This window comes from Crinia signifera, chromosome 1 (assembly GCF_055691185.1).
Source record: "Crinia signifera chromosome 1, ASM5569118v1, whole genome shotgun sequence".
Classification (NCBI taxonomy): domain Eukaryota; kingdom Metazoa; phylum Chordata; class Amphibia; order Anura; family Myobatrachidae; genus Crinia; species Crinia signifera.
In genome coordinates, this window is record NC_139217.1 from 341,899,493 (window position 1) to 341,925,069 (window position 25,577).

General features: G+C 42.4%; 1 protein-coding gene across 4 annotated transcripts in view; it reads left to right on the plus strand.

Annotated features, from left to right (window-relative positions):
- Positions 1-1,563: 1,563 nt before the first annotated feature.
- GRK3 (G protein-coupled receptor kinase 3) overlaps positions 1,564-25,577 on the plus strand; it is a 316,600-nt gene continuing 292,586 nt past the window's right edge. For 2 of the 4 annotated variants that reach the window (XM_083146479.1, XM_083146499.1), the window contains exon 1: positions 17,339-18,771. In XM_083146479.1, coding sequence (XP_083002605.1) covers positions 18,659-18,771 — 113 coding nt within the window. In that variant the 5' untranslated portion in view covers positions 17,339-18,658. Of the gene's footprint in view, positions 3,057-17,338; positions 18,772-25,577 lie in introns of those variants that run through there. The other 2 variants (XM_083146472.1, XM_083146488.1) reach the window with 2 other exon arrangements.

Genomic DNA, 25,577 nt, shown 5'->3' on the forward strand with positions numbered 1-25,577 from the left:
GTTGCTCCATTTGGACGCAAAGCAGCCCACGGAGGTGGCAAGCTGAAATGTGCAAAAAAGTTGGGTATTTTACTGCAGTTTGCATTGTACACTTTATTTTAGACAGAATCGGTAGAATTGCCACCATTAACCGTAAAAGCAAACAGCAACCACGGTGTTGCAAAGCTCTGTTTTTTTCACCCAAAATCTTGTTAATGCCGAGTCCCAGGTACAGCAGTGGCTATGATACACAAGGCTACCGATCCCTGTAGTAACCACCAAGCACATATATGACATACAACTTAACATGTATGGTCAGCACTGCAGCTGCCTCAGCATTTACAGTTTCTTATACAGCGCAGCAGATTCCGTTGCACTTAGACAGTGATAAAACAAACTGGGTAACAACAGACAGACTTGGAGGTAGGAGGGCCCTGCTGCAAGCTTACAATCTATAGGTAAACATTGGTAATTGCAGTCAAAACCAGTGGAATTTATCCACTGGATTATATAATGGACCAAGGAAGTAAAATTGAAGATTTTAATTATTGTATGGGTCATGCCTATGCAATAGATATAATAGGGGGGAATAAAACATTTAGCAGTTATGGGACATAGGGCCATATTCAGCTTGGGTTGTAGTTTATGAATCCTCACAAAACTAAAACCCATGGAGTCAGGTTGCGGGGGGCGCCCAGCACAGGGCCACCTTGCACACTGGTTCCTGCCCAGCGATGTGCCTGCAAAATTTTGAGGGCACATCACTACAGTGGAAATGCTTTGCTATACAGCAAAGCACTCGCGCAGTACCAGCTGCCATTAGCTCTGAAGCCAGGTGCACATCACCCATGTGTCAGATCCCAGCGGATGCAACTTGCTTGTGACATCACACAGTTAACCACTTACTGAGATAGAGAGCTGGAAAGGAGCGAAGAGTGTACCATTTGGGTGCCCAAATTGCACTACTCACCTCACAGTCTAAACTTTTGATCGATTTAGTCACTTTTTGCTGCTACACCCACTGCGTTTGGTATTGTAAGTAAGACTGAATTATTCCAAAAGGGCACCCAAAAACCCCAATATGCTCATTTATGAATGAAACAAATGTTAACATATTATTACTTAGGACAGTGTTAAAAATGTACTGGGGACCAGAATCATCATATTATTTTTGGGCAAGGTAACACAAATAACACATATTCTATTGACTTTTGTTCATTAGCACAGTATATAGGCAAAATTGCAGCTTGTCAGTGAGCACACACTGTACCTATAATTAATTTATTAGTAGCTGACAAATTACATAATTATGAATTGTAAATTAATAATTATTTGCTTTGCAAATGTTAATACTAAAAAAATAATGAACTCTCACTGGCAGTTGTCATTCTTCATTTGAAGAACTGGCCGGCAAAAATAACAGACATATTTGACTTGGCTGTTCAATGTTTTTGTTTAACAAATGTACGCAAATGGCAACCACCAAGCACAGTACAGTAGCTGTCTCTCTGTGTGTAGAGTAGCTGCTGGGTCCCGGATCCGGCAAGCTGAGACGAGCCAGTGCCAGAGTTTAGCAGGGACTCTCTCTGCTATCACACACAGGAGAGGAAGTAACATACATCACGGCTTCTCCTGCTAATGGTAATACAGCTTTGCACAGGAGCAGGAGGCTGTCAGCGCAGGAGGGAGAGGGGGTCGCCTGTACATTACAGGGAGATACAGACATTACCCTAAAACAAAGAGACATTCTGGAGACCCCGATTGTCCTGTGGATCTGCTGGAAACAACCTCACAGCCGCACACACACAGCTGTTACAGCCCCAGCACTGCAGAGGGAAGCGGATATTGGCTGTGCACAGCCCTGTGCTAAGGATTCTCTGTATAGTGTTGCTGGATTGCTATTTGATTGCATTTGCTGTTCTCTCCTTCAGCAGAATCTACCCTGCTTTGCTGCTGCTGCTCTAGCTGCCCTGTGCCTCCTGCAATGCCTGTATGTGAGGGCTGCTAGGAGAGGGAAGCACATTGTGTGGTGACTGCCATTGCTGCAGACACATCCCCTGCTTTCCTGTAACAAGTCTGATGGTTTATTAGGTGGATCATACAGTATGTCACTGGGCAGTGCATGGTAGCCAGTGCTACTCTTATTTGGGATAAATACTTTTCCCACTGGTAAATCAGGATATCCCAGCCAGCCTGGATGTGTGTGCCCATGTACTTGGAGATCTGCAACATGTTGGGGAGAGGAATTGGGAGGCATCTTGTAAGCAAAAGCGTCTGATTCTCTGGCAGCGAACAAGCACCATGCCCACTGCTCCCAGAGCCTAGCTGCTGCATACACTGGCCTGGAATAACAGTGGAAAACAAGTTACAGCAATATTCAGACCGTCAAATGCTGGTATATAGTGTACCTGGAGGCTGGAGATGTATCTCCTAGCTGGATTGTCCCTGCTGCACAATACACATTGGGATTTCTCATTTTAAAGGGTTAGACCATTTCCCATCCTCTTCAGAACCTAATTTAATTTCCTCAAGCACATGAACCCGATGCCATTTGAGAAAAATTTTAATTGTATTTTTTTTGTTGTTGTTGTGGATGATATAGACGAGGAACTATCGTGGCCCAGCTTTTCTCCAGAAACCTCCCACACAACTGTTTTTCTCTTTTTAATATTGCAATTTACAGCAAATATAGAGACTCTGACCTCTGATCCCTAACAGGGTTGCAGTATTATATTTTTTTATTTAATTATTATTGTTTTTTTTTTGTTTGTTTTTTGTTTTTAAGAATATTTTTTTCCTGTAGTAATTTATTATTTAGATGGTTACGGCTACTCCTTTTTTTATTTTAAACCCCGTGCTTCTCTGTGAGGGGAAAGGTGTCCTAACACTGTGAACCTGTGGGTTTTTTTTTTTTGTGCTGTGTTTGGCGGTTTTTGGTGTGAGCGGATCTTAAGCCAATCAAACATGGCGGACCTAGAGGCAGTGTTGGCGGATGTCAGCTACCTGATGGCAATGGAGAAGAGCAAATCCACCCCGGCAGCCAGAGCCAGTAAGAAGATTATTCTACCTGAGCCAAGGTAAAATTATTGGGTGGGGAGTAAGATCCCACTTCTAATCACTAAAGGTTTTATACAAGTGTTTTTTTTGTTTTATTTTTTGTTTTAATCGGGCAGATGTATTAAGCCTGCTTAGGCGATAAAATATAAGCCTCGGCCAATCAACTCCTTACTGTCTTTTTCAAATGCAGCTGATTGGCTGGTGCATTATCACTTTGCCAGGCTTAATATATCTGACCCATTGTGTGGTACAGGCAACGTGAATTACCAGCAGTAAGACCTTTAGTATTTGTATATAATGGTTGTAATTCCACATATAATACACTGAAATTTAAAAACCCTTCAGAATGATGTTGAATTTTGAGTTACGCCTTGCATCTCAAGGCTCTCGTAGATGAGAACGCTTGGAAGCAGGTGGTTTCACAGTAGTTATCAGGATGAAGAAAAAGCTTTCATTGATCCCTTCATTGTTTAATGAAATTGGTAGGAACCGGAATTGAGGAAAATAGTCCATGCTGTGTTTACGCTCAGTCTTACCTGTTTTTCTGCTGTCTGGTTTTTGGCACAATCAATGATCACTAGTTTGTGAGTAATAGTACATTGACCACTGCTAGAACAAACTACCTATGTGGGGGGAGGGCCTTCAAATGGCAGTGATTCAGATTCTAAAAGGAAAAAGCAGAAAAAGCTAAATCTAAAAATACTATGCGCAACAGTCACCGTGAGCTAACTATGGCAGGACAATTGGTTGCTAATTACTTTTACATTTGTAGTGCATAGATTACATTTAACTTTTATGTTGAATGTTTTTTTTTTACAGTATCTCTCCTAATAGTGTTGGTTATATAGTGCTTTTCGCCCAGTAGGACTCAAAGGGGGTGATACAATTGTTTTAGCATGCCATATCGCCCCTCACTTAAGACTAGGCGATATGCAATACTGTTGTTCCAGCACTAAGCACCCATTCCTTTTATCAAGCGGTTTGCATCCAGATAGATTGGGTTTAGCTGCAACGCCTCCAGAAACTGGGAGTGACAGGGAAAATATCAGAAAAGCCCAGTTTTTTTTCCCCACATTTCTGCTTGCCCCCTGAGGAACCTGGCAAGCAAAAAATAAAGTCTGTGGTAATTGTGTCCAAGCAGAGGAACATTTGAATCGTTCTGGTGGGTGCAAGGTGCCCAAAAACCAATTTAATTCCCCACTCAGTGTTTTACTTTTGCATATTTGCATTAAAAAAAAAACCTAAAAGATACAAAATAGAAACAAAGCCCTTAAACATAAGAATACTAAGCATTTATTTTTAAAGAATCAAACAGAATGCTAATGAAATGCTTTAGTATTTAGGTGGGCCTTTTGTCTGTTTTGAAGGTTTCTAGAGTTGAGGCCTTTCTGACTGCGAGGAAGCGATTTCCAGAGAGTCATTGCCGCAAGGATAAAAGCTTAACCTCCAAATGAATTAAGGTAGATTCTAGGTACTGCTGATAGCTTTTCATCTGTAGATGGACATGTAATGAGTCAGAAGGTGCTTCAAGTTATGTATGGCCTTGAAAGTCAGTAATTCAGTGTTGAAATAGGGTTCACCATCTTACAGGGAGCCTTTGAAGGGAGTAGAAAAGGAGTGTCAATCTGTGGCTGAAATGGCCCTTGTTAATACTCAACAAGCTGCATATTGTACCCGCTAAAAGCAATTATTTTGAGTGGAGACCCAGGTAGAGGGCATGGAAGTAGTCCAAGTGTGATTATTCAAATGGTGGGAAGATATGAAGGTATTCAATGCTTGATTCTCTGGCTATGTACCTGATCAAACCTGTTAAGTATCAATCTGCAATCCAGGACAACTCATCGTTTTTTGCCATTCTGATCCCCCAAGAGTAAAAGCCTGGTTGATTGGCTAAGTTGTAGTTTTGTTGTTTGATGGTGAGCACCTATCATAAGAACGTCAGGTTAATCAGGATTGAGTTGGAGCCAACTGGCACTTACCTACTTCTGGAGATCAGCTAGACAGCTATTTAGAATTTGTATTCCATTCCCAGTACCTAGAGCAAAATAGGTAGTGGTAGACCAGGCCGTGACATCTGATTATTGCACCCGAAGATATTGTGTATACTGCAAACGTTCACACATATTGGCACATAAATGCATCAGTGAGTTTTTATGGACATGCGATAATATTTTTTTCTGCTATGTATCACAGAGCTGAACATCTTTTTTTAATTAACTTGGTACAATTAAATTGTTTCTATTTAAAAAGCTTGGCTTGTATTATAAATTGAGATGGAAATAACGTAAGAAAATAAGTCAGTTAAGTTGACAAAGTGACAAATCACCCATATGGTTGACTCCTCTTTTTTACCCATATTACAATATTATCTTTTCTAAAAACTGTTCTTGACAAGAATTCCCACAAACTTCACCTAAATGTAGTTTCACCTAAATGTATCATAGGGGGACCGCAGCAGGAATCTCCGATCTCTGCTGCGATCCCCCTGCAGTGCCACCGGCCGCATCCCCCATAGGTTTCTATGGGGGATGCGAAGCTGCCCGATGTATCAACATCGGGCAGCCCGGCATCGCAGCCCTGGGCTATCACCATTCTAATGTGGCGATAGCCCGTTGTAGCCTATGGCTACATATCGCACTGCCCGAGCGGCAGTGCGGTCAGCGTGGTCACGGGGGCGCATTACCGTGCATGCTTCCGGGTCAGGGCTTCGCAGGGACGGGCTCCTTTCGGAGCCCTGTCCCTGCGCCTTGGAAGATGATACATGGGGGCGAAATGATCGCATTTTACAATGCGATCCTGGGCGGTAATATTCCGCCCAGATCGCATTGTAAATGCGATCAATTATAAATGGGGGCCTTAATACATTTGCTCCACGTTTCCAACCTGTATCATAGCCAGGTCAGACCCTGTTCATACCACAGACTGGACCCTTTTCTGTGGGCATTTGGAGAAGACATCCTTTCTAAATGCCTGTGACCGGTCTCTGTTATGCCCCTTTCAGACCGCACTTTTAACCCGGTAATTTTCAGTTTTTTTACTGGTTCAAAACAATAATTTGTTCAGTCTGAAAGGTGCTGAGTGAATTTACTGGTTCTATAGAACTGGTATTTCTAAACAGTAATAAAGAAGGGTCCTACCCGTTTCAGACCTGTTTTTTTTCATCCACTGTTTTCTATGGGTCTAAACTGGTTCATTGTTGTGAACTAACAAAAACTGCATTGAAATACCGGTCTGAAAGCAGCATTAGCGTTCACAACGCACCGTTACCAGACATCTTGTTCTAGGTCATTTTTTTTCTTCTGATCCTTTCACATAAATCCTCATCTTGAGTTGCCCCAGCAAAACCCGGATTAAAGTATGTGTGGAAAAGGGGTAAAAGCAACACCAACTATATTAAGTATGCAATGATGCAATATCAGTTTAATGTCAATAAATACAGGTTGAGTATCCCGTATCCGAATATCCGTTATCCAAATTATTTTTGCTAAAAACTCACCGGGGACATTTGTAACAGCACTACTGAGGACATGATATGTAACTGGCACTATATATGTACAAGACAATGATTGCTTGACATTCAAATTCAATATCTGAGATTGTACACAAATTTTGTTTCATTTTTTGAACAAATAAAATCTATTTGTGTGTATTTTACGTGGTTGATGTGCCTATACAGCATAAATGCAAGATACCTCAAAATACATCATTGAAATATTAAAACATTCAGAAATACAGAATAATCCGTTATCCAAAATTGTCCTGGTCCCGAGCATTTTGGATAAGGGATACTTAACCTGTATATATTAGATTATTTTATATCTGTAATGTAATAGTATTGTATTATTAAAACATAAAATAAAATAATTGTAAGCATTGTAGCTGCTACCTCATGTAGATTCCCTGGTTTGGGCCCACTGCTATTGGCCTTTCTTTTGGGTAAGTCAAGTGCACGTGCGGTGTTTCCATATAATTAATATATACAAAACCCCAGCATATATACACGTGAGTATGCCAGGAAAGGTTCTGCCTCACACCACCGCACTGTTCAGACTAAAGTTTTCTCTTTTTGGGAATGCCATAGGTGCTCTGTTCAGAAGTGTAGAAACTGAAGCGGTGCTCGTGTTACATGCTTGTACCTCGTGCTTCTAAAGAAAAACACTCAGGCATTTTTTGTTTCTCCTAAACCCTGTCCAAGTGAATGGAGGGGGTTTAGGAGCGTATCTGAAGCATGAAATCACTTCAAATATGCTGTAAAAAAATAAGAGGGTTTGAGCATAGCATTAGGTTAAATATTTGTAGTGTCTGTGGTTTAATGATAACTACAGGTATAAGCTGTAAACAGTTTGTGCCTTGAATTGTAATTACAGGAAATAGTGTGAGAGTCTTGTCACAAAAGTTACACAATCCGTGGTTAAAAATACAGTGTCTTTTGTATTGTGTTATCAACTTTCCAGGTACTGAGAATGTTATTTTAAAACTGTTTCCTCATGCTACTAAATTGGCAATGCTCTATTTATTCTTAGTGCTATACTTCATATACTTTATATTTTTTATTTCATTTATACCCCTTTCACACTGCACTTGTTAAATGGTATATTGCCGGATTTTTTTTTTCACATTTTAAAATGTTTAAGGCTGCAGTGGGAAAGTGCCAGAGTTGATTTACCGGTTAAAGATTACCGGTATTTCAAAACGTTTAAAAAGCAGAGTCCTACATGTTTCACAGCCACTTTTTAGGCAGTGAGTAAAACTCTATTTAAGATCCCACACTATTCTTCCCCCTCCCCTGGTACCTGTCCCGGCCCCCCTGTACCCAGCAGCTGGTAACCCCCCCCCCCCCCCGGTACCTTGCATATGGTACCATCGCAACCCCCAACCTTCCCTGGTGCCTGGCAGCGATTTATCCGGGCAGCGGGGCACCAAGGTAGGAAGAGTAGGCAGCGGGCATACCAGGCCTCCTAGTCCACAGGTACCAGACTGATGCATGAAAGCATCATGCAGGAGGAGGCTGCAGCTGGTGCACAGACAGCAGGGGCAGGGGGGGGGGGGGGGGGGCGGGGTACCAGGGCAGGGGGGGGGGGGGAGTGGGTTACGAGCTGGCAGGGGGCGGGGGGAGGACAGGTACCAGGGGACACATGGTATATTACTGGTGAATTACCGTTTTTGTACCTTTTCAAAATGGGTTTAATGTGAATGGTACAAAAACGGTAATTAACCAGTAATATACCGTTTACAACATGCAGTGGGAAAGGGGTTTCAGGCTAGTCCCATTTAACAATACCGGGTCTTTACCCGTTTCTGCAGTGGGAAAGCAGCATAAATGATAAGACAAGGACCAGATTTTTGTAGAAAAATATTGATTTTGACAAATTGCTGTTACTTGCATTTCCACTGTAGTATTTAATAGCGTAAAGATAAGTTCTATTTTAGGAGGACACAATTGCATACACTTACATTTGAAAAATGACATTGGTGTGTCTGGCTGGAGAACTGGCCCACATGACCAAGATGGCTTCCATGACACTCATGTATCTACCAATTCTAAATATTCTGCTGGCGCCAAATACTGTATGTTTAATGAACTGTATTTTTTGTGCTATGTATGCACCGCTGCCCAACCCTTTCTGGACACTGTGATAGCATACTTTTAACCAGGGCTGCCTACTCTCCCAGAATGGGGGGGGGGGGGCGTGTCTAAAATGATGCGATCAATCTAGCCATGCCCCTAAACAGATCATGTCTACCATGGCTCTGCCCCCGCATCGCGCTTTTTTACTCCCGGATTTGGCCCGGCCCCCCTGCCATACTGAGCTGGCAGCTTCAAAGTCAGCAAGTATACTTTTAACCCCTATTGTGCTGCATTAAAAAAGTGTTAATGTTTCTCTGCAGCTAGAGGGTGTGGAACGTTTGGTCAACCATATCTAGGCCCTAGCTAATTTGATGCCCTAGTCAAGATTTTGGTTGGCACTGTTGCTAGTTACGCCATTGCTCCTTATTCACGTTACACCACACCAATTTGGGTTGAAGTGGGAACATAGGGCCTTATTCAGATCTGAATCAAATTTGTTTGGAAAATGGGCACTGCAGGTGGGGAAGATGTAACATGTATAGAGAGAGTTAGATTTGTGTGAGTTATTTTGTTTCTGTGCAGCATAAATACTGGCTGCATTATTTTTACACTGCGATTTAGATTTCAGTTTCAACACACCCCACCCAAATTTAACTCTCTATACATGTTCCATTTGCACCACCTGCAGTACACATGGTATTTTTGTGTAATCTATGCAGTTATTTGGCTTTGATCACGTTTAAGGGGGGTATTCAATGTTTACCGATGTTTCCGACAGTCAGAAATATTGGCACTTTTGGACAGGAATAGGTTAAATTTACATTTTGCCTATTCCAAAATGCTGGAAAAAAATCTCAGATTCACAAATTTAGCAGTCGTTTTCATCAATGCAGATTCTAGTTTTAACATAGTCGAATCTGCGTTGCTGAAAATGCGTCCATGTTAAATATTTCCGACTTTAGGCACACACTACCGCTTTTAGTCTGTAAAAGACTTATGTGAAATAAACATCTTGCCTTAAGATGACTTCATCCTCTGTTTTCTGTAATCACTAGAATTGCACAAAATGCTACAGTATTCTGTTGTTTTGCTTGTTTTGGGTTGAGCCTGTGTCTTCAAACTAAAACTATTGTTCATTCAGGAACAGGTTTTGAAATATGCAGGGTGCTGGAATAAGCACTACTAAAGCCGTGTACTAGCTACTCTCTAGAGATTGGTCCAAATGAAGAGACCAATGGGAGTTAGTCAACACCACCCAAGAGGTGTTCCAGCAGTTTGTCCATGCATACCCAGAAATGGGTGGTAAGCAGGGGCGGATCCAGGATAAAATGACAGGGGGGGCACCATGATAAAAGAGGGTTTAAGTGGGGGAGGGGCGGTGTTAGTGGTGCCAGTGTACATGCTAAGAGAGCGACAGAGAGAGGGTGGGAATGGGATTAAAAATAGGCGCTGGCATTTAAAGTACGCAGGCCCACCATGGCGACAAATGCGAAGGATGCAGTTGTACGCACACCGAAGGCGTGCTCCGGAAAAGGTGTGTGGCCACTCAACAGAGGTGTGTCCTTGAGTGTAGTCTACAACACCATATACAACTTCTAGACATTATGCAACAAAATACTAGACCCCTTTATACTTCCCCCTTACACATGATGCCAAATGGAATGAAACTAAATTCACATAATTCCACATGGATTGAGCCAAAATTCAAATAATGCCACATGGATTGTGTCAAAATTCACATAATGCCGCACGGATTGAGCCAAAATTTACATAATGCCACACGGATTGAGCCAAAATTTACATAATAACACACGGATTTAGCCAAAATTCACATAATGCCAAATGGATTGAGCCAACATTCACATAATGCCACATGGATTGCATCAAAATTCACATAATGCCACACGGATTGAGCCAAAATTCACATAATGCCACACGGATTGAGCCAAAATTCACATAATGCCACACTGATTGAGCCAAAATTCACATAATGCCACATATATTGAGCCAAAATTCACATAATGCCACACGGATTGAGCCAAAATTCACATAATGCCACATATATTGAGCCAAAATTCACATAATGCCAGAATTCACATAATGCCACACAGATTAAGCCAGAATTCACATAATGCCACACAGATTAAGCCAAAATTCACAATACGCTTCATAAACAGGGACATTGTCCACCAAAGGCACGCATTAAACATTTACACCATAATGTCCATTACACGTTAAATCACACGCTATTATGTCCATTATGTATTATGCCAAACACCATAATGCCTATTAAAAATTATGCTACATAAGTGCTGCTTATCTACATGCTCATTGCCAAGGGTTCCATGCTCATTGCCAGAGGTTCCATGCTCGTTGCCATGTGGGATTACATGTTCATTGTCAAGGGGGAATACATGCTCGCGGTAAATGGGGGACAGCCGCCGCCAGGCAGAAGTGATAGCCACTGACAGTGGCAGAGCCTGGCTGTATTCAGAGCACTGCAGGTACCGGCTATTTGAAATAATACCCCTTTCACACCAGAAAATGCATTCCCAGTTTGGCCCCTTTTACACCAGCCTAGTCCCTGCATTTTCTGGTGTGAGGGGGAGAGAAAACCACTCCTCCCCCCCTTTAACCAGTTATCTCATTTAACCGGCTATATCTTCGGAAGCAACTGACCCATTTACATGAGACAAGTATCATATTGAAGAACTTTTGAGTATGCTTTGAATGATTTTTGGTCCAGTGAAACTGGAACGTTTGGTTCCAGAGTAATCTGCCCTCAAAGAACATGAACAGCCATGAAATTAAATTTCAAAAATAAAAAAATCGGTTTACACGCAATATCTCTGGAACCGATTGACCGATATGGACCAGCCTGGTATCATATTGAAGGCCCAGCGATTTGGAATTGAAGCTTCTGTATTGCCAGGGCGGGACTTGGCAGCCGTCGGAACCGGGTGGGGGTCGGATTTTACGGGTCCCATATTATCCTATGGGGAAAAAACGTTACAGCTTTGCCAGGCGATATCTCCGGTTCCCGGGGGGCTAGAGACACGGGGCTGGGCTCGTTGGAAAGCCCTGGTCCTCAGGAAATGACAGGGGGCACGTGCCCGGGTGCCCCCCCCCTGAATCCGCCACTTGTGGTAAGCGATTCTAAGTGCTAGTGTAGACACTTTGTGGTAGTAAGGCTGCAAAGTGTGCAAGGAAAGGAGGCAGTTACTATGGGTAAATGGGTATCTCTAATATTACAAGACAGTGGAGAAATGTGATCATCACAAAGTGTTCTAGGATAGCAATAAAAAAATGCTTTGCCTTAAAAGGTTTTTGGTTGCACAGTGTTTCAGCACCAGATCATGGCACAGTAGCTTTGCCTACATACATGGAAATGTGGTGGGGCAATTCAATTGTTTGCACCCATTCTCTATCTATCTAAAGTGACAGGAGATTGGGTGGAAGTATTACATTTTTTTTTAATTGTGCATTTCGCACCCAGTCTAAAGTCGTGGGCATGTCGCAAATTGCTGTGTGAGTGACCAAACAGCCGACTCTTCACCTCGCCACCTCTGTTAGCTGTAATGTGTCCCTGCCCTGCTGCTAATCAAGCCCAAATGGGTACTGGCAGTTGCAGGGAAAGTCACTTAGACTCCCCCTTGTACATGCATTTTGGCACAATAGGCACACAACTGTACCATCTTGCAAAAAAAAAAGAATCTGGTGTCTTTTGTATAAAACCCTACAAAATTGAGCTTTACAAAATACAGCCAAACCATAGGCTCAATATATAAATGTTGTTACCTTGTATATTGCTGTGTCTTGCAGTCTTCTTACTGCTGGTATTTTTCATTTCTCACCTGCCCATCCATCACTGTCTGGATCTGTTCCAGTTGGCGGAACTCCTCTTGCTTGCTGTCAGCCTCTTACTGCCTACAAAAGGTTAACTGGGAATGCACATGCGTGGCTAACATTTCCGCAAGGGGATACGACCTGAGGTTTTCAAGTTTTTTATTTCCAAAACAGGTGGTATTTCATACCCTACCATCCACTGGGGCATAGAGCAAGAAAATAATAGTATGCCGAGCGCATCAACGTACTGTGCCCAAAGCATGGCGAGTACAGCTGTACACATCTGGCTTCACACAGTGGCAGATTTTATCTGGGTGGGATGGGACGGGGACGCAACGCATGTTACAGAACCACATCACGTGTTGCACTGTTTCATGAATACACATTATAGATTTGCCATCGTGATCCTTCTTGGAACACAAGATTGGCCAATATATCATGTACAGATGGAGCGCCTGCCCGCCAGCCTGCAGGATCGCCAGATGTCCTGAGCTGGTGCAGGCTTGCGGACAGGCGCTCCATCTGTCACGCGTCCCCTTCAGCAAGGCAGTGGGGAGCGGCGCGTCCTCCCTGCCCATTTCCTCTACAGGGAGTGGGGCTGTGGTGAGGTGCAGGGTACCGGCGGCGGAGGGCTCCGACAGAACGTGTGCACATGCCACCTTCCGTTGGCTGGTGCGAGGCAGCGAATAACGTTTCAATCGCCAGGAGCAGCTCCATTGAGAGCTGTTCCATCTGTAACTTGCACTCAGGCTAAGGGGAAGATTCTCTAAGAATCTCCGCCCCCCTTCACCGCCCATCGCATTTATAATTATCGCATATGTTCTAACATATGCGATAATTATAGCAAAGGACAGCTCTTGCGTTAAGAGCTGTCCTTTGCGGTGAGAGTCGCCGGGTCCCAGCAGGTCCCGGCGGCTCCCCCCTCCCTCACACACCCGGCGCTGCTGCTGCGCCGGGCTCTCCTCCTCCCTGCACCCGGAAGAGGATCAGTGCAGGGAGGAGGTCACAGGTCCGGGCAGCACAGCTCTGTGCTGCCCGGACAAAGGTGAGGGGGCGATGCGGTGCGGCGGGGGGTCGGCGCGGGGCGGCGGAGGGTTGCGGTAGAAGCCCATTGGCTTCTATGGGGCATCGCCAGATTTTTCTGGCGATGTAACCCGGCGGGGGATGCTTACAGCATCCCAAAATGCGGTAAAAACCTGATAACGGGGTTTTTACCGCATTTTTCGCTTAGAGAATCTCCCCCTTTGTGTGCACAAACATATACTATCTTCAATAGGAAATGGATCGTATCATTATAAGCCTGCAGCATTCTTATAAAACGGTTTGTCTGATTATGAGGAATATCAGTAAATATGCTAGTATCGCAAATTTACTGTTTTCCAGTTAGGGGTCCATATGGCAACATCTCAAGTTGTCTTGAGTTAAAGAATTTTAAAGTTCACCATTACTTTTATAAAGTGTTTGTAGTCATCTTTTTCCCTCTCTAATGAAAAAGACATGCAGCCCAAATTTGTTCTTTGTTTTTGCCTCCCTCCCCAGCTGACATTTAGGGAGAGCTGCGCTATATTTCTGTCGATTAGAAGTGGGGAGACAGATTTTTTGGGGGGGTTTATCATGCTTGTCATTCTTAAAAGCACTGGGTTTACCCAGGCAAAGTGGATAAATCCATCTAAATGAATAGGCGACCTTGGAGTCCAAAATCCAAACATTTCTTCTTGCTACCTCAGGTGGGGAGGAGACATGTGACCAAACTTGGCACTTTTTCATGATCAGAAATTGCTCTGTCGGGAACCTTATTTATTATACTGTTACAGAAAACTATTTAATCACAGGGTCAAGCTCCTGTGTATCAAAAAATGGGTAGCCTAAATACCTGGGTTGTTAGGGATAGATTGAGTATATGGGGGAAATTTACTAAGATGTGTATTCTACTTCACATGTGATGTTGCTATGGGCAACCAATCAGATCCTGTCTACTATCTTAGGGTGCAAAATAAATAAGAAGTGGATTGTGATTGGTTTCCCATAGCAACATCATATGTGAAGTAGAATACACATCTTAGTAATGTTCCCCCTATGAGTGAGGTAAAAACTGTTCTTGTTTAATTTCAGAAAGTCAGAAGAAAACGATCTGACTTTTGGAAGATAGGGGACAGATGTAGCTGCTAATATACAAGGTCAGCGTTTACATATGCCCAAATGGATGTATGCAACAGTGATCTGCAGTCATATATATGATACCTAGTGTGGCTCAGTATGGCCTATTTGGTCTGGCCTCAGATTATATGAGAGTTGTGTAGGGCACAGAAATATCCTTGTTAAGGATATCACTTGTATCCTCATCACAGAGAATTATAGTTTATAAATGTCGTATCTCAGTGGACCCAAAGAATAATCCTCAATTTGCTCAAAAATGGCCAAAAAAAGGGCAGTCAAATAAATTGGTTTAACCCTTTGAGTGCCAACATCTGTGAGAGATCTTCAAAATATCCGCTGAAAATGCCAGCGTCGCTCACATTTGTTATATACATTCAAATAAAAAAATGTTGTGTAAACAAAAAAAAAAAATTACATTGCCTATACAATATAAGGTCAATATTACAGATCATTATGATGAATTAAAATGTTTGCTTTCCAATTGTCATACCTATTTGACCCTTGTCACTCAAAGGGTTACTAAAACAGATTTAAGCATTTTGTCTGAAGGACTATTATTGCCTGTTTCCCGATGTTTAGTGGCAAATGGTCGATTGTCATTTGCTCCCATACATTACCAGATTTTTTTTCCCCCAACTAACCAGACATATCTTTAGGTGTTGTAAAGACAAAAAGAAATACTGACAATTCCTGGGCGCTGACCAATTTCTCTATTCCCGATTTCTCAATTTGACGCAAAAAGAGAAGGAAAAAAGAGAACACAATAGTGTAATACACTTTGATAAACTGATGTAACACTCTTTCCAAGCTGTATGTAATTGACTGGACCCGTACCCTTCAAGGTGGTCTGCTTTTTAAGGCAGACAATTAGCGCGTCCTCAGGGGGCGGTAACGTCACCGTGAAGGCTTCAGATTTGTCCAGTGAACATAGATATAGAGAAAAAGACTGGTATGGTGTAATACCGTTTTTTTATTCATAAAATGACAACATAAAATCAGGGTTATAGCACAATGGACTTTCACCGAGTGTGTTGGTCCACAACACAAGTGTAGACAAAAGAGCAGATGGTATAAAGCAGGCGTCCCTGGAAGCTCGCACCCGGTGTTAGATCCTCTGTGGTTCACCCTCTCTCCTCCTCGCCAACGCGTTTCAAAACCCTATAGGTTTCTTTTTCAAGGCATCACCGGTTGCGAGCTTCCAGGGACGCCTGCTTTATACCATCTGCTCTTTTGTCTACACTTGTGTTGTGGACCAACACACTCGGTGAGAGTCCATTGTGCTATAACCCTGATTTTATGTTGTCATTTTATGAATAAAAAAACGGTATTACACCATACCAGTCTTTTTGTCTATATCTATGTTCACTGGACAAATCTGAAGCCTTCACAGTGACGTTACCGCCCCCTGAGGACGCGCTAATTGTCTGCCTTAAAAAGCAGACCACCTTGAAGGGTACGGGTCCAGTCAATTACATACAGCTTGGAAAGAGTGTTACATCAGTTTATCAAAGTGATTACACTATTGTGTTCTCTTTTTTCCTTCTCTTTTTGGGTCAAATTGAGAAATCGGGAATAGAGAAATTGGTCAGCGCCCAGGAATTGTCAGTATTTCTTTTTGTCTTTACAATATTTTTTGTATGATTGGTGTCTTCATACTAATTGAGCAATTCCAAAGGCAGCGGCAGGCGCAAGGGTCTCCCTCATTCACTCTATTGTACTATATCTTTAGGTGTGTACCCAGTTTTAGTACACACCATGTTTTCTGAGTTTTTACCACGTTTCTAAATGTACTAAAGCCTCTACCAGCAGGGCTTCGCTGCGGAGGGTTACACCAGCTTTAGCTGGCATAGCTGCTGTGTGAGGGATCTGATACACATCAATCCCAGCATGCCCAGCGACCGCCAGTGTCTCTGCGCACGCGCAGTAGGACCCTGGGTCGCAGACCAGGAAGTCTAGGCAGCCACGGGGATTGCAAAGGAGTTAGAGCTTCAGTTTGCGTTTCTCATCGCATATGTCAGTACATATGCGATGGACGGCGCGATGGGCGGCAGAATGTAACGCTGCTGCTTGGTACATCCTGCCCTAAATGTGGTAAATTAGCCATATCAGATGAGGGTCTTTTAGTGTTTTTGTCTGTATTTTCAATTCTTGAATGGTTAAGCATCTTTTTTAATATGGCAAAAACAAAGGATAAATATCAGAAAACTAGTAAGCCCACTTGAAGCTAATGCTTCCAAAGCTAGTCTGCTACCTTGTGAGTGCCTCTGTGTGTGTGCATGTGTGAGAGAGAAACAGATGTAGTTTTACTTGCTACCAACAGATGGCAGTGTTTGGAGACACAAATGGACACTAGACTTATATATAGATGATTAGTGAGCTTACTGTAACCAATACAAACTTTTGCTCCTGAGAAAAAAAGAACCACTTTTAATCTATTTTGTTTGCTTATAGAATAAAAAATATATGCAAGTCACATACCACTTTAAATAAACAAACAAAAGCCATGAACTATAAAATTGCTGTTCTTTGTTACAGTGGTTCTATTGATAATAATGCACATTTAGTATTAACAGGCATATTTGATTTGAGTATTTAGTACTCGTGTTTAATATATGTAGAGTACCCATATACAGTAGCAAGCACAGTACAGTAGCTGTCTCTCTGTGTGTAGAGTAGCTGCTGGGTCCCGGATCCGGCAAGCTGAGACGAGCCAGTGCCAGAGTTTAGCAGGGACTCTCTCTGCTATCACACACAGGAGAGGAAGTAACATACATCACGGCTTCTCCTGCTAATGGTAATACAGCTTTGCACAGGAGCAGGAGGCTGTCAGCGCAGGAGGGAGAGGGGGTCGCCTGCACATTACAGGGAGATACAGACATTACCCTAAAACAAAGAGACATTCTGGAGACCCCGATTGTCCTGTGGATCTGCTGGAAACAACCTCACAGCCGCACACACACAGCTGTTACAGCCCCAGCACTGCAGAGGGAAGCGGATATTGGCTGTGCACAGCCCTGTGCTAAGGATTCTCTGTATAGTGTTGCTGGATTGCTTTTTGATTGCATTTGCTGTTCTCTCCTTCAGCAGAATCTACCCTGCTCTGCTGCTGCTGCTCTATCAGCCCTGTGCCTCCTGCAATGCCTGTATGTGAGGGCTGCTAGGAGAGGGAAGCACATTGTGTGGTGACTGCCATTGCTGCAGACACATCCCCTGCTTTCCTGTAACAAGTCTGATGGTTTATTAAGTGGATCATACAGTATGTCACTGGGCAGTGCATGGTAGCCAGTGCTACTCTTATTTGGGATAAATACTGTGCCCACTGGTAAATCAGGATATCCCAGCCAGCCTGGATGTGTGTACCCATGTACATGGAAGTCTGCAACATGTTGGGGAGAGGAATTGGGAGGCATCTTGTAAGCAAAAGCGTCTGATTCTCTGGCAGCCAACGAGCACCATGCCCACTGCTCCCAGAGCCTAGCTGCTGCATACACTGGCCTGGAATAAATAAGCAAAACAAACCTTTTCATTTATTCAGTTCATCAAATACTGATATTGGTGGATGATGAATCTCAAAGGTGGATTTCTCTTCTTGAAAAGCCGATATCGCATATACACATCTTGCCCCAATTATTGAATTGACTAGTGGACAATGTACAGCAAGGAGGTCACACTCCACAATGCATTTCTTCTTTAAACAAATCAAAGGCACAGCATAGAATTTTATTTATTGTTTATACTGTAGTCCTTGCGGTTTCCCTGGAATCTGAATACAATGAATCGGTCATTTTTATTTTCTGTATTTGGAACTCATTAAATACAGTATGTGTAGAACATTGTTCTCCTGAAAGCTGGGACTGCCTTCATGCAGGACTGTGTTTTTATATATAAATATATATACAATTTAATATATTATTTTGTGGATTTTTTTTTTTTTTTTGTGGTTTTGTTTTGAAACACTTGTTGCTGTTTGACAGTAGCAGTGGTAGTTCCTCTTTTGTTGTGAGGCTTCTTTCCAAGCTGGTTTTATTGATTGTTTGATCTACTGCAAACATGGCGGACCTAGAGGCTGTGTTGGCGGATGTCAGCTACCTGATGGCAATGGAGAAGAGCAAATCCACCCCAGCAGCCAGAGCCAGTAAGAAGATTATACTACCTGAGCCCAGGTAAAATGGGAGAATTGGGATATAGAGATCAACTTTAGTTACTGTAGATGTTTTCTAGTGTTGCCATGCAATGGGCCAGATGTGTCAAGCTTCAAAAAATGATAAAATAGAGAGTGATAAACAACCAGCTCCTACCTCTCATTTTTCAAACCCATCCTGTAACATGGCTATTAGGAGTCGATTGGCTGGTTATCACTCTACATTTTATCACTTTTTGAAACTTGATACATCCGGCCCAATGTATTTGTTTAATTTGAGGGATTATGTTGAGCAATTAGACCATATGAAGGTTTACAGGTGTTTAGTAGATGTTCAATAATAACCTTTAAGTTGGTAATACTAGGGCTATAAATAATAGCCGGCAAGCTGCAGGCTTGCACAAAAGTGTTGCACCTTGCAGGCAATGACGTTTAGTCCTATGTATTGAAAACTGGGCCAAATGTCTACAGGCCCATTGAATGAACAAAAATATGAATGAAAAAAATGGTATATCGTATATACTCGAGTATCAGTCGACCCGAATATAAGCCGAGGCACCTAATTTTACAACAAAAAACTGGGAAAACGTATTGACTCACCCGAGTATAAGCCGAGGGGGGCTTTTTCAGCATAAAAAATGTTCTGAAAAAGTAGGCTTATACTCGAGTATATATGGTACATGGGAGGATCTTTGTTTTCCTATAGAATATTAAAAGCAATATGATGCTTTAACGCATGTCCATTTACTTTAAAGAGAGTTCTACAAGGTAATGCTAGAGAACATTTAGAAAACAGGTATGCGTGTGGACATAGAGAAACCTCTAATTTCCCATACTACTGTACCCTGCAATAGATTTTTCCCCCCAGAAAGCATAAAAAAACACCCTCCCATCCGACCGATATTGATGTATTCGCCTTATACTGTACACGAGTTTTGTATTTTTAAAAAATTGGTAGAACATTGCTGTGAATATGTACATCAGTCATAAATGGAATTGGTTAACACATTTTTTGTTACTGCATTTACATTTCTGCAAAATAATTCAATGCTTTTTAGTTTTTTGCTGTTGCATATAAAATGTATAATTTTATATACTTTCTTTAGCCTAATTACCTACTAATGTTGAAATAAATGGAAGTGGTTCCTCATGCTACTAAACATTAAGGCCTGGATTCAATACTAGCCCCTTTCAAAATAACCCGTATTAGACCCCATGTTGCCAGATGAACCCCGGTCTATGTGCTGTCTGAAAGCACCAAATCTTATAACCTGGGTCAAGCAACCCAGCGGATCGCGATCCCGGGTTATACCCAGGTCGCTCTTTGTATAATGGACGATACCTGGGTTTAATGTGAATGCGCCGGACCCGGGATCGCAATCCCAGGTCCGAAACAGGTTTGCGACGTTAAAAGGGTGTTGGCGCTGAAGAAAACTCTACGAATTTTTTTTTGGGGGGGGGGTGTTATACAATGGACCCTGATAAAGAAAACCCTGTGTATTTTTACTAGAAACACAACTGTCTTTATCCGAAAGTGGGGCTGTTTTCAGGGATTTTTTAAAATCCCAATAAATCGTGCATGCGCCAGTTTATCACGGTTAATTGAATAGCCACCAGCGAGACAGTTGCCCCCTGACCAATAATCGAGGGTAATTGAATACCAGCCTGTCATGTTAACAGTAGTGACGCTAACATGTTAACAAGCACATGGCCGAAAAATGTTGCAGCAACACAAATGCTTAAGCTTGTGATGTAATTTGAAACAATGGCTTCCATTTCTATATTTCCTTTAAATATTTTGATATTTTGCCAGTGTTAAAATACAATTGCTAGTATCAGCATATATTCTTATGCCAGTCTGCCAAGAGCCTAGTATTCACTTCTGATTCAGTGCAGTAAATTTGTTTCATATGTGCCAAGTAGCCAACTTGCCTGCTGGTGAGATGCAGCTAAATAGTCTTTGAAATTAACAATTTTCTGTATATGGTGTTGGCGTCAATAGTGAAAGGACACAAAAACAATTTGACAATTTTTAGTTCCTGTAAGCATGACATTTTACCACCACTTCCTTTCATAGTGATGATGATCTAGATGGGGGTGTTTCAAGATGTTTCATGATGTGTTTGATACATTGTATGTGCTTGTGTATAGAAAATCATAAATCAGATAATAGAATATTGGCATCTCCATGTTGTGTGTTCCTCTGTGTCCTCACATTGCACTTGTCTATTACGTTGTGCTTGACATTTATTACTAGATAATCACAGAATCATTTTTTTTTTTTTTGAGAACCACGAGAAGAGGAAGTTTGTGATCATAGAGAAATAGACACAAAGATGTTATACAGGACATAGACCTGAAGCACAAGATTTCTATGAGCAAGGTCATATCCATAGTTTGTGTTGCCCCAGGCATGACATAATAACTGCAGTATTCATTAAGTAAGTGTCTACTCAACTGTATTGGGCTATTCTAATGCACCATGCTACTGTTGAGCATAAAAATGACACAAAAATACAACAACAGGCAAAGTAACTTATATACCCCAAAACCTATATGATAACTAGAACCCTGAATATAAAACTTTTATACACCTTTCACATTGCAACTAATTACCGGGTACAAGCTGGTTTCTTGCTAGCTCGACCCGGTAATTAGTTTGATGTGAAATGGGTTACCGGGTGCCGCAGACGGGTAGCAACACTGTAATAAGAACCGGTAAGAAAGCAGAGTTCTTACCGGTTCATTGGTGTGCGGTGTGAACGAGTTAAATGGGGTCAAGCGACCTGTTTCCCATTCACACTATGATAGTTGGCAGTGCTTGGAGCTGCACCAGCTCTATGCGCTTCCTCCTCCACTGCCCCGATGACGCGCCAACGTTCTGCCGCACCCCTGAGGATGTTGGCGAACCGGCAATATTTTATAAATTCCTGTCTATTGGCAGTTCCCATCTCCAATCCTCAAGCTTCAACAACATGCTGGATTTCATTAGCCATGTACAGAATAGTTCATCATTATTCCATCTGTTTCATCGACTGAAATACCGAAATCATGACCTGTTGGGTTACGAGTCGGTTGGAGACAAAAACCCCTTCCATGTGTAATCTATTTTTTTATTTCCCTTGTTCATAGAGCATCTTGCCCATAATTGAATCTGCCCTTTAGTGGCATTACATTGAGTGTACATGTTGCAGAGAAATGATATGGCCACATAAACCAAAAAAAAGAGAAGACCACTCATGACAAAATTTCCCGTTTATATTATATTTGTAATTATTCATGTGTTTGTGCCATTCTTCTACTTGATGTTCCATTTCATCTTCCCCATATCTTCTTTTTCTTTTAATGTTGCCAGTATTGGATGCAAGTCCTTAGGGCTATTTCAAACGCTCCGGCACCTGCCGGGCGGTGAAATCCGGCACGGCCAGGAAGCCATGCTGGATTTCACACAGTAGTTTACAATGGAGGGAATGGCCACAGCCCAGCAGCTGTCCCTTCCAGTGGTGGGTTCCGGCTGCAACCCGGCGGCCGGGGCCGTCCCATGTGAATGGACACATTTGTGTCCATTATTAACTGCTTTGTGGGGCACGGCTTCCTGGCCGTGCGTGGTTTCGCCGCCCGGCAGGAGCCGGAGCATGTGAAATAGCCCATAGAGGGTTAAGTACTTGGCTGCGGCCTGCTCTGTCTTGCTGTTTCTGGTGTTAATGAGGTGTTCTCTCAGACATATCATTGTGCTACTAAAAGCTCTAGATTTCAAGAATTTATTTTGGCTATAAAACCTGACTACAGTATGTCTTTGACACCTTTGGTGACTGTTGGTAAAAAGAAAATCTAATTTTGTGAGAGAAGTGATGCAAGTAAAGCACCTGTTTGCTGGGACTCTCCCCTGTCACTGTAGACAAACATCTGGAGGTTACCATGGTTTCTGATATTTCTGTGTTGTGTAATGTATTGCATAACAGTGATGTCATTACAGAGTGTCATTTGTGTTTTGTTGCTCAAATTGTGTCCCATCCTGTAGATCAGGCATTCCCAACCACGGTCCTCAAGGCACACCAACAGTGCAGGTTTTAGTGATATCCAGCTTCAGCACAGGTGACTTAATTAGTACCTGATTGTTTCTGATTAAACCATCTTTGCTGAAGCCTGGATATCACTAAAACCTGCACTGTTGGTGTGCCTTGAGGACCGTGGTTGGGAAAGCCTGCTGTAGATCTTTATGATTTTCTCTTTGGACCAGGGTATGCAGTCAATAGTGTCTAGGTTGACAGTCAAAAGGATGACCACTATTGGTCAACAGGCAGAAGGTCGACACATTAAGAGGTCGACATGGTAAAAACGTTCACATGAGATTTTCATGATTTCTTTTTTTATCAGTGGACATAGATGGAGAATATAATGTGTGCTGAGCGGACATTAACACGGTGTCCATGTCGACCTATGTCGCCACTGACGTCCACACAAAAAATGAAAAACTCATGTCAACTTTTTCCATATTGACCTTTTTGCTTGCGTTGACCTAAAGCTTGTCGACCTTTGTGAGCTGTCAACCTATTGACGACCAAACTAACCACACCTTAGGGCCAGATGCACTAAGCTTCAAAAAGCGATAGAGTGGAGACTGATAAACAACCAGCCAGTCAGCTACTAACTGTCATTTTTGTGGTGTATATTTGAAAACTGATCTTGATTAGAAACTGAACTGTGGGGTTTATCTATCAAGCAGTGGAAAGAGTAGAGAAGTTGCCCATAGCAACTGATATTTGTCAAGTACAGTCTATAAGATGATAGATTCTGATTGATTGTTATGGGAAACTTTTCCACTGCTCCAATTGGACTCCGTTTTATACATCAAGCCCTGTATAAGGTTTACGCTCACAACTTTGGTGAATAGTTTGTCAGATTTAATGTAAGAAATTTTTCTATGTAGGAGTATTTTCTGAGATGCCTACGAAGGGCTATAATGCAGGTCCATAAAACTAATCCGTGCCAGCTTTTACAAAATGGTGTATTGAGGCTAGGTGTGTGTGAGCACATCTAAAATTTAATTTGAATAGAGATGTTTTTATTCAAAATCTAAAAAAAAAAAGTAAGTAAAACCCAATACTGAGCTTTACCTGATGTATACAACTAGTGTCTGCAGTTTCAATAATTATTTATTGACTTTTTTTGTGCTGGGATACGGTCACTAGGTCTACAACAACTAGATCAACATGGGAAGGTCAACAGTCAAAGGTTGACATGGGGTTTCTTTTTTTTTTTATTTTATTTTTGTGCCGACAGGCGGTATTTTATGCCCTAATATCCACTAGAACATGGTGGGAGAACAAAATAGTGTGCCGAGCGTATCTAGGCACTGTGCCAGAAGTATGGCGAACGCAGCAATGCACTTTTTTGGGTACTTGTGTACTAGCACGGCACCCATCACATTGCAGACCATAAGGCATGCGATGGCGGCCGATGTTATACAATTTTAAATTGTATACCATCGCATTGTGTGGCATTGTATTGCATATACAATGGTATGCGATTTAAAATTGTATAAGCATACTAATGGGTTTTTTAATGTAAAAAGTGGCCCCTATAACATAATTAAACGTGATGGGTGCTTAGTATGTTAAAGGCACCACCACTATCAACGCCAACCCCAAGCGTGGCGAACGCAGCGAGCCCGCGTCCTACGACCTTTTCATACCCCCACTATCCACGTTGGCGTGGAGTTGATTTTATATAGTGTGGCGAGTGCAGCGAGGCGAGCGGACGCGTAATACATGTAAAGTAATACGTGTCCACTCGCGGGGCTTGCGTAGCGAGCCACCGAGCCCGAAGCGTGGCGAGGGGATGCGGAATACTTTTTAACGAATCCGCGTCCCCTTGCGGGGCTCGCTGCGCTCGCCACACTATATAAAGTCAACTCCATGCCGACGTGGATGGTGGGGGTATGAAAAGGTCGTAGGACGCGTACCGCTGCGCTCGCCGTGCTTTGGGTTGGCGTTCATAGTGGGGGTGCATTTAACATTGTAAGCCCCCATTAGGGTGCTTATACAATAAACATCGTATAGGGGGCTTATACAATTTAAAATCGCATCGCTGTTCATCGGGTGCATACCATGCGATGCGATTATATGTCGTGCGACCTAATATCGTGGGTGCCGTGATAATACACAAGTACCCTTTTTTATGTCTGTCAACTGTGTCGACATTCGGGACAAAAAAAGAGAAAAACCCCAGGTTGACCATTTGACTGTTGCCCTTCTCCATGTCGACCTAATCGTGTCAACCGGCAGTCCTGTCGACCTTTTATGCATGTTTACCTAGTTGCTGTCTATAAAATGATCCATACCTTTTGTGTTTGTCCTGTAGAAAAAGGAAACTGTTGTCAAGATGTGTAGGCAAAACCAATATTATGTGCTTTTTATTGCTGTTCAGGAAGCAGTGAGAAGACATGGGGTTACTAGGTGGATTACGGCACACTTGGGTTGTGTGAGAAACACATCAGCAAAGTGGATGTGTCACAAACTCCCTGAGTGTTCAACATATTGCAGGTGGTTTTATCACAGAACACAATATATTTTCAACATACCATATATACTCGAGTATAAGCCTACTTTTTCAGACCATTTTTTATGCTGAAAAAGCCCCCCTCGGCTTATACTCGAGTGAGGGTCCCACTTGAGTCAATACGTTTTCCCAGTTTTTTGTTGTAAAATTAGGTGCCTCGGCTTATATTCGGATCGACTTATACTCGAGTATATACGGTACATTAGCTGTTGACACTTTTTATATAATGACATTTACTTAGTGTAGTATACATTTTACAATGAGACA